This window comes from Oryzias melastigma, unplaced genomic scaffold, assembly GCF_002922805.2.
Source record: "Oryzias melastigma strain HK-1 unplaced genomic scaffold, ASM292280v2 sc00378, whole genome shotgun sequence".
Classification (NCBI taxonomy): domain Eukaryota; kingdom Metazoa; phylum Chordata; class Actinopteri; order Beloniformes; family Adrianichthyidae; genus Oryzias; species Oryzias melastigma.
The window spans coordinates 19252-42539 of NW_023416975.1; the positions used below are offsets into that span (position 1 = coordinate 19252).

A 23288-nucleotide genomic window follows, 5' to 3' on the forward strand; every position below is an offset into this window, starting at 1 on the left:
CAGAGACATCAAACAATAAAAATGATTCACATTGACAACAGGACTCTAAAATGATCTTCTCTTTCCCTCGTTAATGATTGATCTTAATTTTTCAAATAGACATCATTTATACCACTCATACATACTTACAAGTTCCGCTCTTGCAAGTCAAGTCTGACGTCTTAGAATGTGCTGCATAAATGCATATTTTATTGTCTTTGACTGTCATCAAGCTGCTTCAAGGAACCTTTGAGGCCAGTCTGTTGCATACAGAGCTCTTATATTTAGACCTAACAGTGATGAGCTGGCGTCTGCAGCCTTTAAAGAACCGTTCGGTCGATTGCTCACAGACAACAACCCAGCAGGAGCCACAAAGTCTCAGGAAAAATAGGGCACTGGTTCGTTTTTATGTTATTGATATCATGATAAATGCAAATGAATCTTTTTTGGCATAAACAAAAATGAAATATAAAAAGGAAATAGCCTTTGAACAGAGGTTCACAACTTCCTTTCAAAATAAAAGACACAGTATGTCACAAAGGATCAGCTCACTGGAACAAACAGTGGGATGTCAGCAGTGATTTAAAATAAAATCTTTATTTACTTTTCATGGTGCATCTCAGTAAGAAATGTGTACATTTAACCAGCCAAAATCAAATCAGAGACCCTCACTGTATTTTCCAAACTATAATGTGCACCAAAAATCTTCTTATTTGTTCAAAAAGGGAAAATCTACTGCGTCTAAATTCTGGCTGTGCTTACTGACCTCAAATTGTTTTGTTGTGGTAAACCTTTTTCAAAAATCTGGCAAAATGTTTTTATTGTGATGCACTAATTTACGTTACTTATTGAAATGGAGGCTCTTTGTTTAAAGAAAAATGTTTTAAAACTTTTAAAAAGTTACTGTAAAGGAAAAAGTAAGTGGTGAAGTTTAAAAAAAGTAAATTAACTTTCCTCAACTCATTCACGAACAGTCGAAGGACGGTTTGAATCATTCAAACAAGATCCCATCAACAGTCGCCGAAATTCTCCGTCAATTCTTTGTAGTTTATCAACGTTATACTGACACATTTGACAATAATTTTGAGCTTCATTTATCACAGAAAATCCATTTATTTTCAGATGTAAAGCTACGTTAAGTTATAATTCAATTCAGTTCAATTTGATTTATATAGCCCAATATCACAAAATCCATTGGATTATAAAGCAGATTTTTTTTTTGAACAAATTCAAGGATTTAGAATAGAATAGAATAGAAAATAATGTATTAATCTCTTTGGAAATCCTCAGGGAAATTCAGGTACCAGTGTCTGTACAGCACCACAAATGGAGTAAAATAACTAAATAAAGTAAACTAGAATAACAAAATAAAGTAAAAAAGACTGAATATAGCTAAAATAGAAAAGAATAGATAATACAAAATAATCAACATTGCACAATACCCTGAATGACTGAACATATTGCGCTGGTAACAGAGTGTTGCTCATGTATTCCAGTTATTGTGATGTATCAGACGACTCCGCCCCTTCCCTCTTGACCCCCCCGCTGAATGCAGAGTTGTGTTGAAAGTGTTCCTTATGGTTTTAACACATGTTAGATGTCACTTCATGAGCTCTGATTTAATTTGTGTTGGTTATATTTATGAAATTGTGGCTGAAATGCACCAGAAGCAGTAAAATAAACTGTTTTTGAAATAATTGATGATTTTAAACTTCCTTCTGCATTTCCTGCATTGACCTGATCCTATGATGAAGGATGTGTTTTATTTTGACAAGAAGTCATGCAAAGCTGTCTCAAAAACTATTATATTTATTTTTTTAAAGCTATTTTCTCTTCATGTTTATGTATTATTTATGTCCCACAAAAAAAGTTTATTTAAATGTATCATGTCATCAGTGTCTTATTTTCCTAAAGGGTGAGTGAAGACTTTGTGGCTCCTATGGGTTTTAGGTTGAGAGAAGTCGCCCCCAATTACTCTTTAAGGGTTGAAGGTTGCAGTCCCCTGTCCTGGAGCCAAGAAAAACTAAAAAATATATTTGTCCAAAAGACTCTAGACCAGGGGTCTGCAGCCTGTGGCCACAGAGCCACATGCGGTTGTTTTACCCTTCCATTGTGGCTCTCTGGTTAGAGAAAAATAGAGTTTTTTTTTTTTTTTTTTTTCATTCTTTCGGGGTCGCCTGGATGCCAGAGCCTAACCCGGCTGCTGAAGGGCGAAGGCGGGGTTCACCCTGGACAGGTCTCCAGTCTGTCTCAGGGCCTCAATCACACACCCATTCACTCTCCCATTCACACCTAGGGGCAATTTAGAGTCACCAATCAACCTATGAAGCATGTTTTTGGACGGTGGGAGGAAGCCGGAGTCCCCGGTGAAAACCCACGCATGCACGGGGAGAACATGCAAACTCCACACAGAAAGGTCCCAGCCGGGAGTCGAACCGGGGCCTTCTCGCTGTGAGGCAAGAGCGCTAACCACTGCACCACTGTGCAAAATAGAGTTTTCAGTTTTAATAAAACTAACGGTACGCAGGTAAAACATTTCTAGACATCAGATTCTGATGCAGCATGTACCACAGAAAATCAAATGGAAGTCTGAAAGCACAACTATTAAGACGAACTGGATTATAAAACAGATTTTCTATTTTTGAACAATATTTAAGTGCTGATTTAAGACTGACCACTGCTAACATTACACTGTCTGCTACTACACTGAGTGGATTCTATGTGACACAAGGTGTCTTATTTTGAAAGGAAATCATGTTAACCTCTGCCAAAAGTTATAAACTGTCCCATATTAAAAAAAAATCTCTTTATATTTTTGTTTTATTAATGCAAAAGTAGTTAATTGTTTTTTTATCATAATCGTAGCATTGACATAAATATAAATCCATGTCCTAATTTTCAAAAGGATGCAGCGTTCCACCCTTGGAAACAACTGTGATAACCTGTGTGGACCATTTGGTCACCCGACTTTTATTTGGAGTGCATCTTCTCAAGATAACAGAGTTCCTCTCCCAGCAGAGGGACCATAAAGTTGTCTGAAACCTCTATTTCCCACTCGGATGTTAAGTCATTCAATTCCTGATAACTGGGCCAGAACCCTGACTATTTTGCATTGAAAACTCTGGTTAGTTTCAACCTGTAACTTTTAAAGGATCTTTTGGTTCCAGCAGGCTGACCCCTTGGAGAGTCTGCAAGCATTCCCGACAGACACTCAGAGTCCTTTATTTGAGACACGTGACCCTTCGTAACTTTTCTTATGTTTTAAAACACAGGACTTTTGTTAATTGGATCTAACATGTAAAACATCTCTCCACAGCTCCAAGAAAAATGATCTATTGTAACGTGTGTGTAATCAAACCTTTATTCCTAACAGAAGAAGATTCACAACTACCTTGAGGTTAAAATCCATGAAATAATCATGTGTAACCCTCAAAGCTTGGAGAATTCATTTTCTGTGTTTATGTGGACTGTGGGAAGCATTTTATGTGCCACATATAGGATTCATACACACATATAGGGTTGTACAAACTTTGTTTGATAGAAACCCCTTTTGTTGTTAATTCAGCATTAAGAATAAACATATCCAGAGACCAGAATAAAGTTACGCCCCTGAAATTTGCATAGCCAGAGCTTATTGGGACATGCAAATTACCTCCAATCGTAAAACACCTCAAATCCCCACGGATTGGGTGATTCTGGCCCTGCCTCCCAGTTTGAAAAACCCTGGCGGGCAGGCAAGCTTAAAGCCAAGAGCCAGATTTCAGAAAACAGGAACATCACACAAGAGGAGGAGGGACTAAACACGATTTCCAAGATTCCCACTTTTGGTAGTTTTCTAGAAGAAACGGAATAGAGAAATGACTGAGAAGTGACTGAACAGAGCAGAACCAGCAGAACCGCAGGTTCCCTTTCCTTCTACGCCTGGCTGCAGATCTCGCCTCCACGGCCCGCCTGAAGCATCCAGCCAGTAATGGGATCAACCACCCTTCCTGGCAGAGCAGATCCAGATCTCCAGACCGCTGGTGAGAAGTCGAACTTCGCTCATACAGTCAACTGCTGGTGGTTAGAACAAAGATTAACTATTTTTCCAAGAGTAACATCTTTGCCCCGTTTGAATTCCTCCTTTTAAGAACAGCTTATTCTCAGATCAGTAACATCATCCTTTTTATGTACAACACACACTTAATGCATCCACACATTTAGCATTTTTCACCTCAATATTTCATGTCTTTTCTTCTCATTTACCTATTTCTAGTTATTAGTTGAAGTTATATTCTATGTTCCACACATGTTGATTGCTTTCCATGCTTTTACGTCCAGTATTTCTGATTGTTTAACCTCATGTTATTCAATAAATATTAAAAGGACGTCGTTGTTTGATATCATTATTTTCTTCTTTGTGGTAAAGTCAATTCAAAGGGTACGAATGACCTAAAGTTGAGAGACTGATTAATTGATTACTTTATTGATTAGAAGTAGCGGCTAATCATTGATGAGTAATATTTTCCTTCATTATGAAGGTGATGCCCCGAGGATAATTTTATTAAATTTCAGTTTAATGAAATTTATATTTTTCAACCAACTTTGGGATTGAATATTTCATATTCACCCCTTTTCACGCTACAAGGATAAAGTGAGCCTTTGTGGCTCCTGCTGGGTTTTGGTCCATGAAGAATTGACCAAATGGCTCTGTCAGTGTTAAAGGTTGCAGACCCCTGTTCCAGGCTGGAGTCTTTGCATGTGAGACTGAAGTTTGACTGACTCGCAGTCTGGAGTCTCTGCCCATGACTGAAGTTTGACTGACTCGGAGTCTGGAGTCTCTGCCCATGACTGAAGTTTGACTGTTGCTGCTTGTTGTGGAAAAATCAAAGTCGTCTCTAAACTTTTGATTTCTGCAAATCATCTTTCTACTTTAATAAAATCATTGCTTTAGGAACGTATTCTTCTCCAGGGGAATTTAACTTCCCCGCACACTTCCCATAATCCCACACTGCCAATGGAAGGCTCATGAGAGCGGCTCCACTGACAGGAATACTAAACAAGACAGACTTCCTCTGTCCCTGAAGGTCTGGAGTGGAGGAGGGTTTACAGCCAAATGGAGTCGCTCCTCCTCCAGGAGAAGTCAGTCCCCCTTTTTGTCTGAAACCTGGCAACCCATCTCCATGGCAACCCCTCAGTTCAGAAACTGGAGACAGCGGGGGATCAAAATAGAAGGAAGCTCCGGATCTGCTGCTGTTCAAAGGCCTGCCAGACAACTACAATGTTTGCTTATGGGTTTTCTTGTTTCTGCCTTTTTTGAAAACATAGTCTGCAGTTTACCCAGCAAATATGTCAACATTTTATATGCACTCAAAGCTTTAAAGAAGCAAAATTATTCCTGGATGTGGAATAAATCGAACAAGTGACCAGAGAGAGACTCAGAGGCTGCTTTTCAAATGATCTATGTATGGGAAAGCAGCAGAGTATCGGGATCCTTTTCTCCAGAGTGGATTTTCCATCCTCTCTATCATAAGATCTCCTCTGTTCTAAGTCCATCCACCGGGTCAGGGCAGCTCTGAGGCAGCCACACACTAAATACTTAATAATTTAGGTTACACTAATTTAATCTTCTGTCAGTGTTTTATGGACCAGCTCAGGATCTCCAAGTACCTGTGGAAGTGTAGAGATGTGCCCCCTGCAGATGGATTAAACTATTAGCACAGGTTATTCTTCTTGAGTTCAGTGGGGGTCTTATAACTGGGCAAGCTGGAACTGGGAAACAAGATCTTCAACTCTAAATTCTGTATCTTCAAATCAAACTTCTTCTGAGAAATCCCCTTAGATTAGGGACAGAGCATCCTTTCTTGACGGGATTAAACCCTGTTGTCTGCTGTAGCTAGGAGAACTTTTCTCTCTCTGGTCCTCCTCTTTCCTGCTATCTCTAACCTCAGCATTCTTTCTCCAACATCATCACTGTGCTCTTCCCCTCCAAACATCTCCATCTGCTTCCCTTCCATTATCTGCAGAACATCCACCATGATCTGATCCCCTGGAGGATTCATTCCTGATCCATCCTGGTCTCTCCTGTCTCGAGCTGAGTTCACACCGCCCCCTTCAAGCGGGAATGAAAAGTCTCTACCTACAAAGCGAGTGCTAATTGAACACGGATTACCAGCTGAAGCAGGTGACCATTGACCAATCACAGACTGGATTTGGTAAAGTCGTGGTGAAACTCGCCGAACTCGGAGCGTAGCTGATTTTTCTGATGAACCCAGACATAGTGATAAGCCTGACGGCCTCTGCGTTTGTCTTTCAGATTATGATAAAGAAAGGTCACTCTCCTGACATGACGGTGTTCTAAAGCCTCGAATCTGCTGAGGAGTCCGGTCTAGTGAGGAGTATTACGGGACGGTCCCGTTAATTCTGGAAAGTGTTTCCATTCAGTTAAGCCTCGCTTCCACTGAGCGGTTTGTTTTCACGGTGCATGCGTGGTGTACTATAGACCGCTAGCGTCTCATTGAATCATTATAGTGCGACGGCTAGAAAAACCACGACAATGTGGTCATCCAGCAGCTCGTTTTATCTTGCTTTACTTTTTGAACATCGTAACAGGAATTTAAAGTTGTTTGAAAGAAGATTGTGGCAGCTAATAAGAATACCGCTATAAAGAGGAAAACGGAATCGCTAGCTTAGCGCTATAGTGGCGCTTGCTAATGTCATCTTCACTGTCTGCCAATCACAGGGGGGCGACAGCGGCTCCACCCCAACTGCCCCATTCTATTTTTCTATTAGTTTACAAGGGATAGGGGCCCTCAGAACTGTTATGGTCCATTTAACAATGGAAACCCTCAAAATAGGGGACTGGACCGTACTGCACCGTACCGGACCAAGACTTATATCTGCCATTGGAAGGATGTCTCCGTTTTGTTTCAAATTGTGAAATTTGCACCGCGTCAACATTTCACACTAAGTCTCTTCCAACTGTAGGTGGCAGACATGCACTAGTAAACAGAAATAGCAGAAAGAGATAGCAGAAGAAGCCCCTCCCTGCTCGTCCAGTGTGAACACCATGGGCTAAACGTGCGTTACAGAACGCTCACCCCCAGAGTTTTAAAAAAAAAAAAATATGACACCAACAAGGGAAAATCTGCAAGTTACTCATTTATTCCGACTAAAAGTGATGATAGTATATTACAGATGGTTTTGTAATTATCAAGCACTTCCTGGTGTGATATTGGTTTGGAAAGATTTCAACACATGTTCTCAAAATTGAATGCATGGAACCAGTGAAGAAGGTAGCACCTGTGTGATAGTGTGATGGGTCAAACGGCTCACAGGCTGCATTTCACACCTGCATTTCAGCCGCATTTGAACATTTTTCATAGTTGTCACTTCGTTTACTAATCCAGCCTAAAGAGAAGGTATTGACGGAATGGAGGAGCAGTCTCTGCATGAAGGGGAATCTTCACATTCAGGGACGATCAGATTGATTCACGTCTACGGCAAAGCGTACGACCCCGCCGCTCCTCCGAGGCTCGCCTCCCTCCATAGGTGGCTGTGGTCCTCCTCCAGAAGCACTCTGGGAATGATGATCACCGGGTCGGAGAACCTCGTCCTGAGCATCTCTAGGAGGCAGCACATGGTTAAGACGCCAAAGAAGGAGAAAGAAAGAGACACAAGATGAGGCAGCTCTCTCAGACCAAGCACAAGCTGGTGAGTTGTGCTGAGAGCACTCATTTCAAGACAAACCTCGAAAAGAGACAAAACACTCGGATCAATCATTTAGGGGACGGTTTTAACCTCTGACGGATAAAATCAAAGGGAAAATACAATTGAATTTAAGAACTAGAGGGCCTTAACTTTAGGTTAAAGTCACATTGACTGCTGGGATTGGACCTGTTTGTGCTTCTGTGTCACAACAACAGTATCAGCTTGGTTCATGGTTCTGGATCAAACCCACATGCTCCTAACATCAACAGTGTTCACACTATGCTGGTGCTGCTGTGTTTGAGCCTATTGGTCCATGCAAACGTTGAACATGCATCTCCTGTCATTTTGTCAGTCTGAATTTTGAAACTTGCATGCTAACATGGTTACGGAAGCCAAAAACGGCCTTCCCTACTTTTTTTTTAATCGTGTTGTCGTTATAACGAGACCCACTATCTTGTTATAACAAGAAAACGAAGTTTGTTTTCTCGTTATAACGAGATAATCAAGAACGGTGAATGATGCGTCCCCCTCTTCCTTTCAAGGACACAGAGACCTCACCTGTTTGAAAACACTCCACAAACATTGTTTTTAGTCTGTTTTTTATTTATTAGTGGATCTATGCTCTTTAAACGTCTTAATTCAGTCACATGCATCAACAGAATTCTGGTCTTCAGAGCGTTTCTGCATGGTGCGTTCACTGAGCTCCGGACATCAGCAGCAAAACTAAGCAGTTTATCAGAGAAAAGGTTGAACATCAGCCCTGATCCACATATAATCGATTGATTAAATAGTGTCGACATTTTTTCTGAAAAACTTCTTTGTTTTACTGAGGATTGTATAAAAATGACAAAAGCATAGTAGCGGATTGAGTTGGGCCGAGTGGCTGTTTTGGTCTGCTAATGTCCAGAGCTCAGTGAACACATCATGAGCAGATTCTCATCTGCGCTGTGATCTGTCAAGCAGCCTGTTCGGAGGTTTGGGGGAAATAACGGGAGGAGGGCTGGTGCATGAGACAGACTGTTTAAGGAGCGTAGAGCCATTAATAAAATAATAAAAGACAATAGACTAAAAACAACTTTTGTGGCGTGTTCTTCTGCTGATTTTCTTTTTAACCACTAAATAATTAGAGTTAAATCAGATGAAGTCTCTGCTCCTCTGTGCGGTAAAGGGAGTGCGGGACGCTTCCTTCTTCATTATTGATTATCTCGTTATCACGAGAAAACAAACACAAGTTCATTTTCAAGTGATCACGAGTTCTTATCTCGACTTCTCAAGATAACGATATATTATCTCATTTTCTCAAGATAACGAGATATTAACGAGTTATTATCTCATTTTCTCAAGATAACGAGATATTAACGAGTTATTATCTCGTTTTCTGAAGATAACAATATATTAACGAGTTATTATCTCGTTATCACGAGAAAACGATAAAAAAAGTAGGGCAGACCGTTTTTGGGTTCTGTACATGGTACAATACTGTGCTATAAATAAAATGATGTTCATCTGTCAGCATATTCTGTCAGGGGTCACCAGAGCCAATCAGCTTTCACTGTTTCACACAAGTGGTTTGGCAGACTTTTATGCCCTCCCTGATACACCCTGTATTTCATCCGGGCTGGGGACTGGCACAGGGAGACCCAGACTGGGACCCCATTGTGGCTACATATTTAGGCAGCAGTCAAGGGTCTAAGCCTGAATCCACACTGGATTCAGCTCATCGCCCTCCGGAGAGGCAAACCCTGTTTTTTTTTTAGCCATCCAGCCACTACTATACTGTATATGATGAAGGCCCTGGATAATTCAGAACAGTTTGATGTGAAACCCCTCCTTTGGTCTGCTTGCTCTGAATGAATGCCTGTAAAATCCAGACTGAACACTGATTTTTATAACTATAAATCTAAGGAATGTATTTGATTCAATTCTGTGCACACAAATAAAACACACACCTACTGCAAACTACAAAGTAGAAACCTGTTGTGTGCACAAGATGACAAACATTGACTTTAGGGGATGGAGCTCTTTGAAAAAAGAGCAGAAAAGGCAAACACGCATATAAATACAACCAGCAGATAAAAAACGTTCTGATCCACTGAGAATATGCCAATGATAGTAGACTATGTCTGCTACATGCACCTGTAGGTAGTTGAGAAAAGATTATGTTTTGCTGATGCAAAAGATGATGAAATCACAAAAAAGAGAATGTTTGCATTATTTGACCAAAGCCATCTAAACACCTAAAAACAAGGGCAAGCTCAGGCATCCAGATGATCAAGTAAGCCATTATAATCTCCCAAGAGGCTAATACCTTTAAATATAGTGTAACACACTAAGAACTACTGACTGAAGTCAGTGGCAGCAGTGTTCATCATTCAAGTATGTTCAAGAGAATAGCAAACACCAGGACTCTTTTTTAGTTTGATTAACAGTCTATCAGTTCTGTGACTTCACTCCACAAAACGTTCCAATAGGTTAATTTTTTTGAATCAGCTCCTATTGTCAAACTACATTTTAGCGTAGAAAGACCCATGCAGGCCTGTGACAGGACCATAAACCAAGCCGTACAAACACCTCAAGAGTGCACCCAGGTGAAAGTGTAGCTACAACATACAATCCAGCAGTCGCTCGTTTTTAAATCACATTTGACTGGAGATGCAGAACAATGAGATCTTTAGCATGCACTTACTATTTCCTCTGAAATGTCTCTTTCCAAGGCAGCGTGGTTTCCCTCATTCCATTCATACTTTTGCTCTCATCTTATCCATGCTCAGACTCATTACACTCTAGAGTGTGAAGCCTTGGCCACAATAATGAAAAAACAAGCTCAGATTGCAGGTCAAGAACAAAAAAGCAGCAGCATGCTTTCGAAACAGCTTTTGAATGAATAAAATAACATTTGCATGTTGTCGTCGTGTCATTTGTGCTGTTGTATGAATACAGTCCATGTCCCATCTCTTAAGCTGCGTTCACGCCACCCTCAGCAACGCACGTTCAAGTGACCACTATCGATGACAAGTCTACGTCAGGGTCTTCAACCTGAGGATCCAGAGCCACATGTGGCTCTTTGACCCCTCCATTGTGGCTCTCTGGTTCAAGAAAAATAAAGAAGATTTTCTATTTTATATTCAAATAGCCATGCAGCTTCATCACTAAAACATTTTGACGGATTTTTCAGAGCCTTTTACCACCAGAATCATTTGGAGGTTAGTGTATGGGCAGAATTCATACTGAAGGAACATCAGATTTTAAGGAAAATTTCCAATTGTCGAAAAGTTAAAGGATTTCAAATGTTCCTCGAGGTCTAAAAAATACAGTGTGAGCTACTTAGTTCCTATTTGTGAATTTCTGGCAGAGATGGTAAAATAAATCTTTGCTGCATTAAGATCTTTGAATTTGGTACAGGGTGTCTTTTATTTTGAAAGGATATCATTCAAACCTCAGACAAAAGTTATAAAGTATTTCATTTTTTTAACTTCTATAATATCTTTACATTTATGTTTAAGTTATATAAAAAAAATTATGTTCATCTAAATAGCCACAGTAGCTGAAAAATAAGTGTGTTATTTTTCTGAAAGGACAGTTTGTGGCTCCTTCTAGACTGTAGTTAAGAAATGGACCCGAATGACTCTTTAAGTCGCATGTGTCAAAGTCAAGGCCCGGGGGCCGGATCCAGCCCTCCAGATCACTTTAATTTATTCCAGAATAATATTCCTGTCTTTTTATTTTTCATAATTATGTTAAAAAGTTACAGTTTTAAAATTTTCAAAATTGGCATTCTGATAGCTTTTTGACTATTTGGGTATTTACTAAGATTTTTTAGGCTATTTTGGAGTTTAATTAATAATTCAGCTACATGCTAGCTGTTTTGCCTAACCTAAGTTTCATTTTGTAATTTTTTAGGCTAAATTGGCACTAAGCTAATATTTTAGCTTGCTATCACCTTCAGCGTTTTTAACTATCATTTTCAGCATCTTCAGCTATCAGCACTAACATCTTCAACAGCTAAATTCAGCTTACAGCATTCACACTAGCATTATCACAGGTAATGATATACATCTAGTTCGTATTTGTATTAAAAAGTTACATTTTTAAAGTTTTAAAAATGTAGTTTTAGAGTGTTCAGTAAATGCTTTTCCTCTTTGGCCCGTGACCTAAGAGGTGTTTAGGATTTTGGCCCCTCGTGTGATTGAGTTTGACACCCCTGTTTTTAGTGTTGGAGGTTACAGACCCCTGGTCTGTGTGAACATGCATAAATGTGCGTCTCGAGCGTCCGTGTTCAAAACGTTCCTGTATTGCTACGCACGTTTCTATGACTATTTTTGGGCAAAAGGAGCAGCCATTGAACGCATGTTACAAGCTAAACCAGCCCAATCTGACACTAAGGCTGTGACCGAATTCCTCCTTATCCCTAACCACTAAAATACTATATAGTGCCCTGGATTTTAAAGGTAATTGGGACACGATCTTCACCACTTTTCTTTCATAGATGACGTTATCGATTTCATGAAGTGAAAATCGAGTAAAAAGAAACATTTCACAGCGTTTATTTATGACTCCACTGTGTTCTGATGGTGAAAATGTGGATGGTTCATTCAAATATTGCATTTAAACACGCTTTTTTGCTTGAAATTGTTCGACCGCAATGCATTGTGGTCTATATCCATTTATCTAGTGACCATCCATGTACGCTAGTTTTTCGCCACGACTTCTTGGAAATTTCGAGTGCACTGGAATTGGAATTAGTAGATTCGGACAGCACTAGAAAATAGCGAATGTACTTTATTGTGAGGGGGGGATTCAGACACAAGCTAAGTCTTTCATAAATGGGAAAAGAGCCGCGAAAGAAAAAGCCTGGAGCGAGATTTACACCGCTTTGACATTTTACACCAAACCTCTTCCAACTGTGGGCGGTGACATGCACAAGAAAACAGTAAAAAAACAAAAACAAAAACAAACGCCCCTCCCTGCTTGTCCAGTGTGAACACTAGGGGCTAAACCGCACATTGAAGAATGGGCAGAGCGCGCTCTAGCCTGGTGTGGATGTAGCATCACAAGAGTGAGACGTCATGCAGTTTAATGAGGACCATGGAGAGAAGGTGCAGCACAGCACTCAGTTCATTAATGGTTGGAGATACTTGAACTAAACTTCTAGGTTTCTTTCAGAAGAACCAATTTAGGGAAATGACATGTGGGATGTGACAGTAGTCGGGCTGTAAGCTCCACATCCATTCCCTGTCACATTCTAGAGTCCATATGGAAGAGAAATACAAACAATGTTGAGGGTTACAACAAAAATGCCATTGTAACTGAAAAGAAATTACAATTGCATGAGCATGTATGAATGAAAATGAGAGACATTTCTGCTCTGTATGGCTCTCCTGCTCCTGTCTTGTGATTACCTGGGATTGGGTAGTGCACAGCCCCACAGGTGTTGCTTTAGAGTCTGCACCCAGCCAATATCTCGGATTGGCTGGCAGAGTTGTATGTAGTGGTACTGTTTTAGCACAACCCTTCAAATGAATCAGAATGTCACTTATTAGCAAAGACAGATGGCATCATTCATAAAAGCCTCTACATAATGTCAGTAACACATTTCAGCAAACGGTGTGACATCAGCAAGAGTAACATGAAACAGTCGCAGTTACTAGCTGGATTTTCTTTGCTAAAAGAAGCACACGGGATCTCCAAAAAGCTCCAGGACATCTTTTCCTCTGCATGCTGCCCATTAATATGGAGAGGTTTTTGGAATATATTAAGAGACAATGCACAAATAATATATTCTGCAGGTAACATGCAGGCCTGGAAAAGATGCCCCGGCCAAGATGTGGTGCAGTTTTAGATTTCAAGCAAATTCTCTTCCATGTGGATTTCACTGACAAGAATTTGAACTAGACAAACACCTGCAACCACTAACCTGCAAACTTTAGGCAAAAAAAAAAAAAAGCAAAGAAGACACTGCTTTTTCTACTTTTGCATTTATTTGCAAGGTTTCATTAAATACGAGCAAGCAGAAAAGCACGTCACAGTTTTTTGTGATGTTGTCTAAGACAAAACCTTTTTTTAACGATTAACTTTTTATCCTTATCTATACTTACACAAAGATAGCACCAAATTTACTGCCAAAACAAGCCCCAAACCCCCTTGTGTTCCATGGCAGGAGCCCCTCCCCAGTCAAAGGCTGCAAAATGCTAATGAGTTGGAGCAGAAGTGCTGATGAGGCGTTTGCTGGACTTGCACATGGGTGTGATGGCGATGGCTGCCACTGCTTACAGGTGCTTCTGCTCTGATCATGGATGAGCCTTGACAGGTCGGGAACAGTAGTGAACACAATTTGAGGATGTTTTTTTGAAGTGAAAAAACAAGAGTTAATCCAAGTCCCTAGATCTCATCTGAAATCCTTAAGCTTTTAGTCTGTGGTTCACAAAACAAAGTCATGAGAGAAATCTGTGAGAAACTTTAAAACTACATTGGAGGCATATATCATTTACAAAGGACTAGATCATGACTGAGAGGAGATTAGATATACGATGACCCTGAACTGATTTTAGATAAACTGTAGGGTCTCTTAGAGGTGTGGCAATAACTCAAAAAAAAAAAAACCTTTAACAATATTTTCTGACCAACCAGAAATCCAACTGTATGTACAATAGGGCTGCCACAAACGGTTATTTTAGTAGTCGACAAATCACCAATTATTTTTTACGAATAGTCGACTAATCAGGTCTTGCACAAAGTGGATGTAAAGCACAAATCTTAACCGTCATTAACTTAAAACTAACTAAAAACTAGATATGCTGAAAGCTGAATTTGGCCGCTGAAGATGCTGAAATTGATGAGCAACTAAATTATTGGTTAAATGCCAAATTAGCCTAAAAAAAAGGAAAAAGTTTGCTAAAACAGCTAGCATGTCGCTGAAATATTGGCAAAACTCCAAAACAGTCTAAAGAACTAAAAAAAAAACTTAAGTCAGCGAAAACAGCTAGCATGCAGCTAAAATATTAGCCAAACTTCAAAATAGCATAAAAACAAAAAGCGCATAAATTAGCCAAGATAGCTAGCATGCAGCTGAAAGATTAGCTAAACTCTAAATTAGCCAAAAAAAACCAGAAAAAAAATCCCAAATTAGCCAAAACAGCTAGCATGTAGCTGAAATATTAGCTAAACTCCAAAATACCCTAAAAAAAACCTAATAGATGCCAAAATTTCCAAAAAGCTAGCAGAAAGCCATTATAACTTTCAACTTTACTACACTCTGACTCCATATAATGTAAAGTAACGACAAATCGACTATTAAATTAGTCGTTGACAATTTTAATAGCCGATTAGTCAATTAGTCGACTAATCGTGGCAGCCCTCATGTACAGTAACTGACAGTGTACAGTAAATGTTTTGGTGTGTATTATGTTTAACCAATTTAACACCAGTGATTTACTTTAACTTTTTAACCATTAATATATTAATTCCAGTGGATTCTGAAGGAGAAAAGCGGTGAGCTGCTTTTCTCCTTCAGAATCTACTGGAATTATTGTGTTAACGTTTGAAAAGTAACAGCATGTTAAAGGTTTAGGTTTTAAGGTCACCGGCGACGCCTCAGGTGTTAAAGGGTTAATGTCAAGTGATGTCATGTTTGTGTTTTGAAGGTACCTGCTAATGCAGCTAATGCTGACATGTTAACTTCAATGCCAACTGTAGATAAAATGTGCAGCATCTCGGTTTAAATAAAGTTAAAATTCCTACAATAATAAATGTCACAATCCTATCCTAACCCAAGCTTTGTGTAACAAACTGTACAACATGCATGTCCCTCAACACCTGTCTAGTTTAAAGCATGTTTCACTGGGACGTTCACACAGTTCTTACAGCTGAAGACTATTTTTAATAGAGTTTATTTGTATGCATTATCAGTCCTGAGCTGTTCCTCCTTGTGAGGACTATCCTTGAGTTAATGCAGGGTCTGAGTATTTTAAAACCCCAGCTTTAAATACATCAAGAACTGAACTAAAAATGTTTTAAAATCTCTTAAATCAGGAGTCTCAAACTCAGTTTCCCTTGGGGCCACTGAAGGCAGAGTCTGGGCTGTATGGGGTTCCATTTGTGCCAAAAATATGTTTTTGGGTCGCCTGTCCACTGTCCACAGCCCTCCAGGTAATTCTATCCGGCCCTCCAGATCATTTTATTTTATTGTTATTAATGACCCGATGTTATCTTGTGCTTATTTCTAACTTGTGTAATTTTGAAAAAATATATTTTATGGAGAGCAAAATATTAAAAGTTATTTAAGGTTTAAGTTGATTTATTCTGGAATAATATTCCTGCCTTTTTATTATTCATAATTATGTTAAAAGGTTAAAGTTTTTAAAATTGGCATTCTGCTAGCTTTTTGGACTATTTTGGTATTTACTAAGATTTTTTAGGCTATTTTGGAGGTAATATTTCAGCTACATGCTATAGTGGTTTCGGCTAATTTAAGCTCTTCTTTTTAAGGTTTTTAGGGTGTTTTGGAGTTCAGCTAATATTTACACACTAGGTCTTTTGGCTAATTTAGGCTTTTTTCAGTTTTTTAGGACGTCTTGAAAGTTAGCTAATATTTTAGCTACATACTAGCTGTTCTGTGAAACGACAGGAGCTAACGACTGTATCATCATTAAACTTTCATTTGAAGGTTGGGACAGCAAAATATTGACTTGGTGCCAGTAAATGGCTGTGGGCTGCCAGTTTGAGACTCCTGGTCTTAAAGGAAATCCAAAGTTCTAAAGGAAGCCTAAAGACTGATTGTTTAAAAGCGCGGTAACAAATATGCAATGTGGCTGTCTGGACAAAGTCTCCAAAACGAAGTAGTTTTTGTCCAAAGAGCAAAAGTATCTATAATAAGCGAGTTGTTGTTTCAGACATTCTATTAATACATCAGATGTTTATTGTACTGTGATCCAGAGAAGAAGGTGGATTGATAAGATGCCTGATGCTACTGTTTACATTCAGATGCAGATGTTAGCAATAGCTGCTACTACCCATACATCCTCAGACTGAACCACTGCCTGCATATGAGAACTGGACTGACATTCCAAACAGGAAGTAGCTGTTGGCTCCAAGAAGCCAAAATCCCACAGACTTCTATAGAGAAATAAACAACTGTTACTCAGTCATTCTATTGGTCAGAAGAACCATTCTTCATCTGATACACTTTAACATCTTCTGGATAATCCTCTTTTTTGAGGATATTTTTTTCTCTAGTGAAAGTAATTCAAGTTATAAACTGAGCAATCAGATATCTCAATAAAAGTAAGTGGTCTCACGTTTAAGGTTTGAAACATCTGACAGAATTAGTGAAGCCCGCTTTCAGTGCTTTCGGCGCTCCGTGCCTGCTGTGAACCACACTGAAGCTTAACAAGGGCGCCGCATGGAAGTGGCCTCTGTTCCACGGAGTAGTGATGTGTGTGATTGAGCTGTGTGACTCCTAAAGTCAGGGCCATCCGGGGCTTTTTTAAATCTAAAAACAAGAAATATAAAACATAGATAAAGCTTACTTTTGAAGGATGTTTGGACAATTTTAAGATAAAATTCAAGATGTTATTGCCAGGGCTTTAAATGAAGACGCTCAGCACACTGTGATTCATGCTCACTTTTCTTACTGAGGACATTTTAACCAACCAGATTATTTAACACATGAATGAGAAACAAAAGCCTCATCCTGTTGGTGTCATCCGAAGTGCACAGTGTTTGGTGACAGTGACACACCTCTGTGCTGCTGTTGGTGTTAAACATTAAACCACTGAGGGAAACGCATCTAGTCGGATGGTTAAATGTTAAGCTGCCAGTCGATCTGATTTCGCATTAACCAAAACAAACTGCTGTTTGTGTGCGAGTGCGGTTTAGTGCCAACACACAACCGACAGACAGACTGCTTTGTTGGAAAAGACCACACTGCTGAGTGACAGCCGCTGAGACTGACAGCTGAACGGCTGGAGGACGGGATACACGCCGTACCACTCCACGCAACATTCTACACTCATCTCTGTCAGAACACGAGACATATTGTGGTGAACTGCACAGTCCTGGTGAAACTGCAAGAGACTGCAGATGTCATTAAAATGACTCGCTGAGGGAGCGGATGGTCGAGTTGTCACGGTTCCTCTGGCTGTGACAACACGGCGTGGCCATGCGTGACTGGAGTTCTCCTCAGAAAACAACATTTTGCTTTAGAAACCACAAAGTCAAATATGAAAAGCTGATTACATTTGACAAAGCTTTGAAAATTGTAAAACAAAACACACAATTTAGCTCCACTATCAAAAAATAAAAGAGCAGTTACAAGCAAGCCATGGAGCAGAAACTTGCCAAGCAGCCATTTATCAAAGATTTTTAAACCTGCTGTTAAAATCTGAGAGAGATTTTAAAAATTGAATTATTTCAAAACAAAAAAGCAAAATAAAATCCTTGATAAATACAATGCAGGAATCTGCTCAGCAGATCAAAGCCAACCAGTCAGACTTGTTTGTAACTGGGCCCATGCATCTCGGGCTATCTATTGGTTGGCCAGGCAGCCAGTCGCCATGGCAACCTGGAGATGGAGGCGAGCAGAGTGGGGGTGGAGGGTGGCATTAAATGGTGAAGACGGGAAGGAAGATGCTCTCATTACTGGAGCGATGGCGTGTCACACTGAATCCCTGACAAAAGATTCTAATTCTATTTAACAATTACAGCAAAGATGCAGCAAGACAGGATGGAAAAGAGGAACCAAGAGAAGAGCAAGCACAGATGTTAAACCCAAACTTTACTAAAACCTCAAACCAATTTTGCAGCCTCTGAGTTCATTTCCCCCAAAAACAAAGGAAAAGAAAAAGTAGGTCTAAATGATTTTTACTCTTTTGCCTCAGCCAGTTTGTTGTTGATCTCTTTACTTTTCTCCTTGTCCCCCACTGCTGGACGGTTCTGAGGCTGGTTCTCCAGAGTGGCCTTCTTGGAGCCCTTGGGGGTGGTGGTCTGCTTGTCTTTGGCTCTCTTCACGGGCTTGCCCTGGCCTGCCGAGGTGGCTCCAGACTTCTTGGGTTTGGAGCGTGGGAGACTATACCTGTCAACCTGAAAAAGAGATTCCTGAGCTGAGCCGGGCTCCATAGCAGGGCTCAACACCACAAGCGCATTTCAAGGTCCGACCCTGAAGGGTTTCCTGTGACTGGAGCTGTCCTGACAGAGGGGTGAGTTCTCACCTGTTTGCTGGGATCCATGTAGGGTTCGCTGTATAAGCTGCGTATCCTCCTCCTCTCCTGTGCTTTGTTATCAGCTGGCTGCAGCGGGGTCTGGACTTTGAAGGTGGCGCTGTAGCTGGTCTCTAAGCTAGTCTTCTCATCTGGCGGCAGGTACTGAGACTTGGCCCGGATCATCTTCACTGGCTTCACATCTCTGTAAGCCTTGAACTCAGTCCTGTTAGGAAATACGAGGAGTTAGTATGTAGGTACATAAAGAAAATGCACCTTTTGACTGAGAATAGGTCCTATGTGCAAACCAGCCCCCCTCCCACCCTCCTGGTGGCTACAGAACTGTAGGCTTTGCTTTTGCCCTCACAGTCACCTGGCTGAGTTCTGCTCAGTGAGAAAGTCACAGACACAAGAACTCTCTGAGCCCTGAAGCAGCAGAACTCCTGATCAAAACACTGAAGCTGGACACTGTGCTTTAGCAGCCCACAACTAGAGACAGAGTAGCAGTAAAAGGCAATAGTTCTGCATAAATGGTCCACAACAGACAGGAAAACAGGATCCATTGTCCTCATGATTCGGTTCAAACCTCATTTTTAATTCACTTTTGTTTGCTTCCAAATACGATTTGTAGGGCTGAATGACAAGTTTCCAGAATCGATTCGATTCACCAGAGTCTGGATCGATTCAATTTCACTTCTTTCATTTTTTTTCAAATTAATTTGATCCTCTTAATTCCATTCGGTTCAATTCAGTTTTAGGTTTACACGGTTTACACATTGATAGACATTTATTAAAAAATACATAATAATCTATATATTTGTTTTGAAGATATTTACAGTTCTCATACTGTAAATGTATCAGTGAAATACTGAGATTGTTAATATCATCCAGTGTTACATGGATTCTCTAAAGGAGAAGTTCTAACTAAAATGTTCAGATCATTAACATTGGAAACATTGTTCTGCTTCTCCTGGAGGACGTTTCAGTTTGACCACTAGGTGGAGATCACACTACAGCATTACACCTTATTCCAGAAGAAGAAAGAGCAAAAACCAAAAATACAGGGCTCTAGAGTGCGACCAATTTGGTCTCATTTGCGACTAGACTAAAAAAATTCTTGGTTGCACTGGTGCACCCAGTCGTTCTATGAGGAGAAAAACATAAAAACTCATAATCTCTGTGACTCCAAAAGTCTCCTTCCTGTATGTGTGTGCAGGTGTAACAACCTCCAATAAGAATATTATTTGTATTAGAATGTACATCTGCACATGCTTCCACATCGGCCGCGCTGGCGCACAATCAAGAGTCATTCAGTTTGGGTCCGTGCACACGCACCCTGTGAACGCGCGCCCGATGCTAGCGGCAGGTAAATTACATTAAACGTTAGCACGAGCTTTTTTCTGCAGGTCAGCTAATTGACACCTCATGTGGTAAAGGCTCAACGCTTAAAACACATAAAAACAACACTGTTAGGGTCGCTGGTTATGTTTGCTTTTTCTTTTTTTATACCAAAAACAAGAGTATTTTTCAACTAAAATGATACTAATGATTTACAGCCGCCATCTTTTCTGCCTCCAGGTCCCACTCATGGCATAGGCAGCAGCGTGAAGGGTCTTGCCTTTATATACCAATATGATCTCGCATAGATCATCAACCAGTAGAAACCTGGGTTATAGTGATTCTATCTTTAGATTAGACCATAAAACATAGAATACCCAATGGTTCCCGCCCCCTCACTTACTTGGTGGAACCATGGCTGCTGACTACAGAATCCCTTCCCGCCTTTACACTCTGGGTCTGCATTGAAGTCCAATTTAACACTCGACTGGCCTAAGAAGCCTTCATGCAAAGGCAGGTTATACAACAACAAGCAGCACAGAGAGCATGACACCCACTGAGGACCCCGGGGGTGTTTGTAAGTGCAAAAGAAACGCTCAGAGAGAGGACCACAGGCCGGTGCTGTAACATCCCTGCTCTCAATGAACATATGACCCAAAGAATAAAGCCTGTTTGTGTCCCATCAGTGTGTTCTTTGTACTTACAGGAGGCACATGTCAGAGTGTGGCTGGATAAGGTTCAGATAAGACACTTTCAGATGGAAAATACCCTCAGTAGTATCTGTATTTGCCTCTAAGTTTTCCAACACCATCAGCAGTTAACAATGACGTGGGAATGACACCGACCCCCCATTAGTATTGTTTCATTCAAAATCTAATGAGAAGGTTTCAAAAAGTTTTTAGCTTTGAAACTTTAAGACAAAGTAAGGCAAACATTGCAAGATTAATGACACATAATTGTGACACCCCTTTGAAGAGATCCTAGGAACATCCTATAGCAGGAGAGTCAAAGTCAATCAAGGGGCCAAAATCCAAAACACACCTTATGTCACGGGAAGAACAGGATGAACATTTAATGAACACTAGAAAAACATTTTTAAACTTTAAAAACATCACTTTTTAACATAATTATGAACTAGATATATAGTATTACCTGTGATAATGCTAGTGTGAATGCTGTAAGCTGAACTTAATGGCTGAAAATGCTTTAGCTGATAGCCAGCTAAGATATTAGCTAAACTTCAAAACAGCCTAAAAAACTGAAAAAAGCTTAAATTAGCCAAAACAGCTAGCGTGTAGCTGAAATATTAGCTAAACTCCTAAATAGCCAAAAAAATCTTAATACATGACAAATTATTCCAAAAAGCTAGCAGAATGCCAATTTTTAAAACTTTTAAACCATAACCTTTTAACATAATTATGAATATTAAAAATGCATGAACATTATTCCAGAATAAATCAACTTAAACCTTAAATAACTTTAAAATATTTTATTCTCCATAAAAATATATTTATATATAACTCCCTCCCCGGGTCTTGCCCGGTCTTGCTCGTGCAGAACTGCCACTGGGTACTGAGCTGTTTCTCCGGAGCAGTAGGGGTCAGCCACCGCAGCTGAAGGTCCCTCACCACCATACCACCACCGCCCAGCTTCATCTGCTTTGATGCCTCACTGACAGGACTAACTGACTTAAGAGAGAAGCTCCACAAAGGGGTACAGCAGCTAGAAATGAGTTTACTCTAGAGGAAAGTTCAAAAATCAAAGGAGCTTTTTGAGAAAAAAGAAAAAGAAAAACAGCCATCCGGTGACACCAGGCTTGATTCCCACTTTCTCACCCAGTGGTTGAATCCACTGGATTTTTTCTCTTCCAGTCAAAGCCCCAAACTCGGCAGACTTTTAAAAAAAAAACCCTTAGATGAATAACACATGAGTAAATCAACATTAAATAAAGCCTCCCTGCTCAGTGGTGAGCCACCGTTCAGTTCACTGGACTCTGTCGTCATTAGTCTGATCCATGGACCCAAAGCCATGACATCTATTACACAATGCTCAGTGGGACTTTAGCCAACTGGTCAAAACGGCTCAATCTGAAATCCCAAACCACCAGGAAATGATTCTGTGCTGCACAAGATGGTTAAAAATAAAAGATGCTTTCCCTTCATAAGGATTCTGTTTTCACCTGCAGCCTCTCAGTCTGCAGTCTTTCTGCACTGCAGGTTTCTGCAGAGCACAGCCAGCAGGAGGAAGGCCTTCCTGGGTTATGTCATTACATGTCTCTGTTTGTAAACAAACAACAATCCGGACTTCACACAAAACTGATTGTTTCACTTCATAACCGTCTATTTAGGACAGTTTCCTTTACGATATTATCTCACAAATCAGTAAACACATGGAGAGGAAATAGACTCACTGGATTTGTGTGAGTAATTTTTGATTTGATTCAAACCGTACATTTTATGTGTAACTGTGTCTATTTGCAATTGTGTATTCACATGAATATCAACACCTGAATATCAAAAACTTACAAATGCAATGTATGCACTTACAGCTTAAAACTACAGCAGCGAAAAACAAACTGAATTCAAAACAGCACCAACATACAAATCTTTAAATAACACGCAGACCAGAGGCGTGGCCTAAGTCACATGGCATGGGCTTATGTCAGTCATGAATGTGACACCTTTAGATTTGACTTGGACTTTAACAGCAGTGACTCGTGACTTGACTCGGACTTTAGCCCTCTGACTCAAAAAGAATTGCTCGTTTCCCCCAAATCCAAAGATTAAAGTATGTCGACTAAGCCCGCGAAGCAGCCTCTGTTTACATCCATGTGTGATTTCAGCACAACCAGGGCTGGCCCGGGGGATGGGTGACCTAGGCGGCCGTCTAGAGCGCCAGCAGCTGGACTGGGTGCCAAAGATCACTCGCATCACTCATTTCTTGTAAAAAACAAATAATGAATAAACTCAAATAAAGTAACTCAAACGTTTGATGTAATCAGTAACCAGAGGTGGGGACTCGAGTCACATGACTTGGACTCGAGTCAGACTCGAGTCATGAATTTGATGACTTTAGACTCGACTTGGACTT

At 40.2% G+C, this 23288-nt stretch overlaps 1 protein-coding gene across 4 annotated transcripts in view; it reads right to left on the reverse strand.

Moving 5' to 3' along the window:
• Nucleotides 1-7104: 7104 nt before the first annotated feature.
• The window catches only part of map6a (microtubule-associated protein 6a), a 26952-nt gene continuing 10768 nt past the window's right edge, over nt 7105-23288 (reverse strand). The window contains exons 2-5 of one of the 4 annotated variants that reach the window (XM_024265596.2): nt 18873-19086; nt 18530-18744; nt 13068-13178; nt 7105-7583 (exon numbers count right to left, since the gene is read on the reverse strand). In XM_024265596.2, coding sequence (XP_024121364.1) covers nt 7430-7583; nt 13068-13178; nt 18530-18744; nt 18873-19086 — 694 coding nt within the window. In that variant the 3' untranslated portion in view covers nt 7105-7429. Of the gene's footprint in view, nt 7584-13067; nt 13179-18529; nt 18745-18872; nt 19087-23288 lie in introns of those variants that run through there. The other 3 variants (XM_024265598.2, XM_024265597.2, XM_024265600.2) reach the window with 3 other exon arrangements.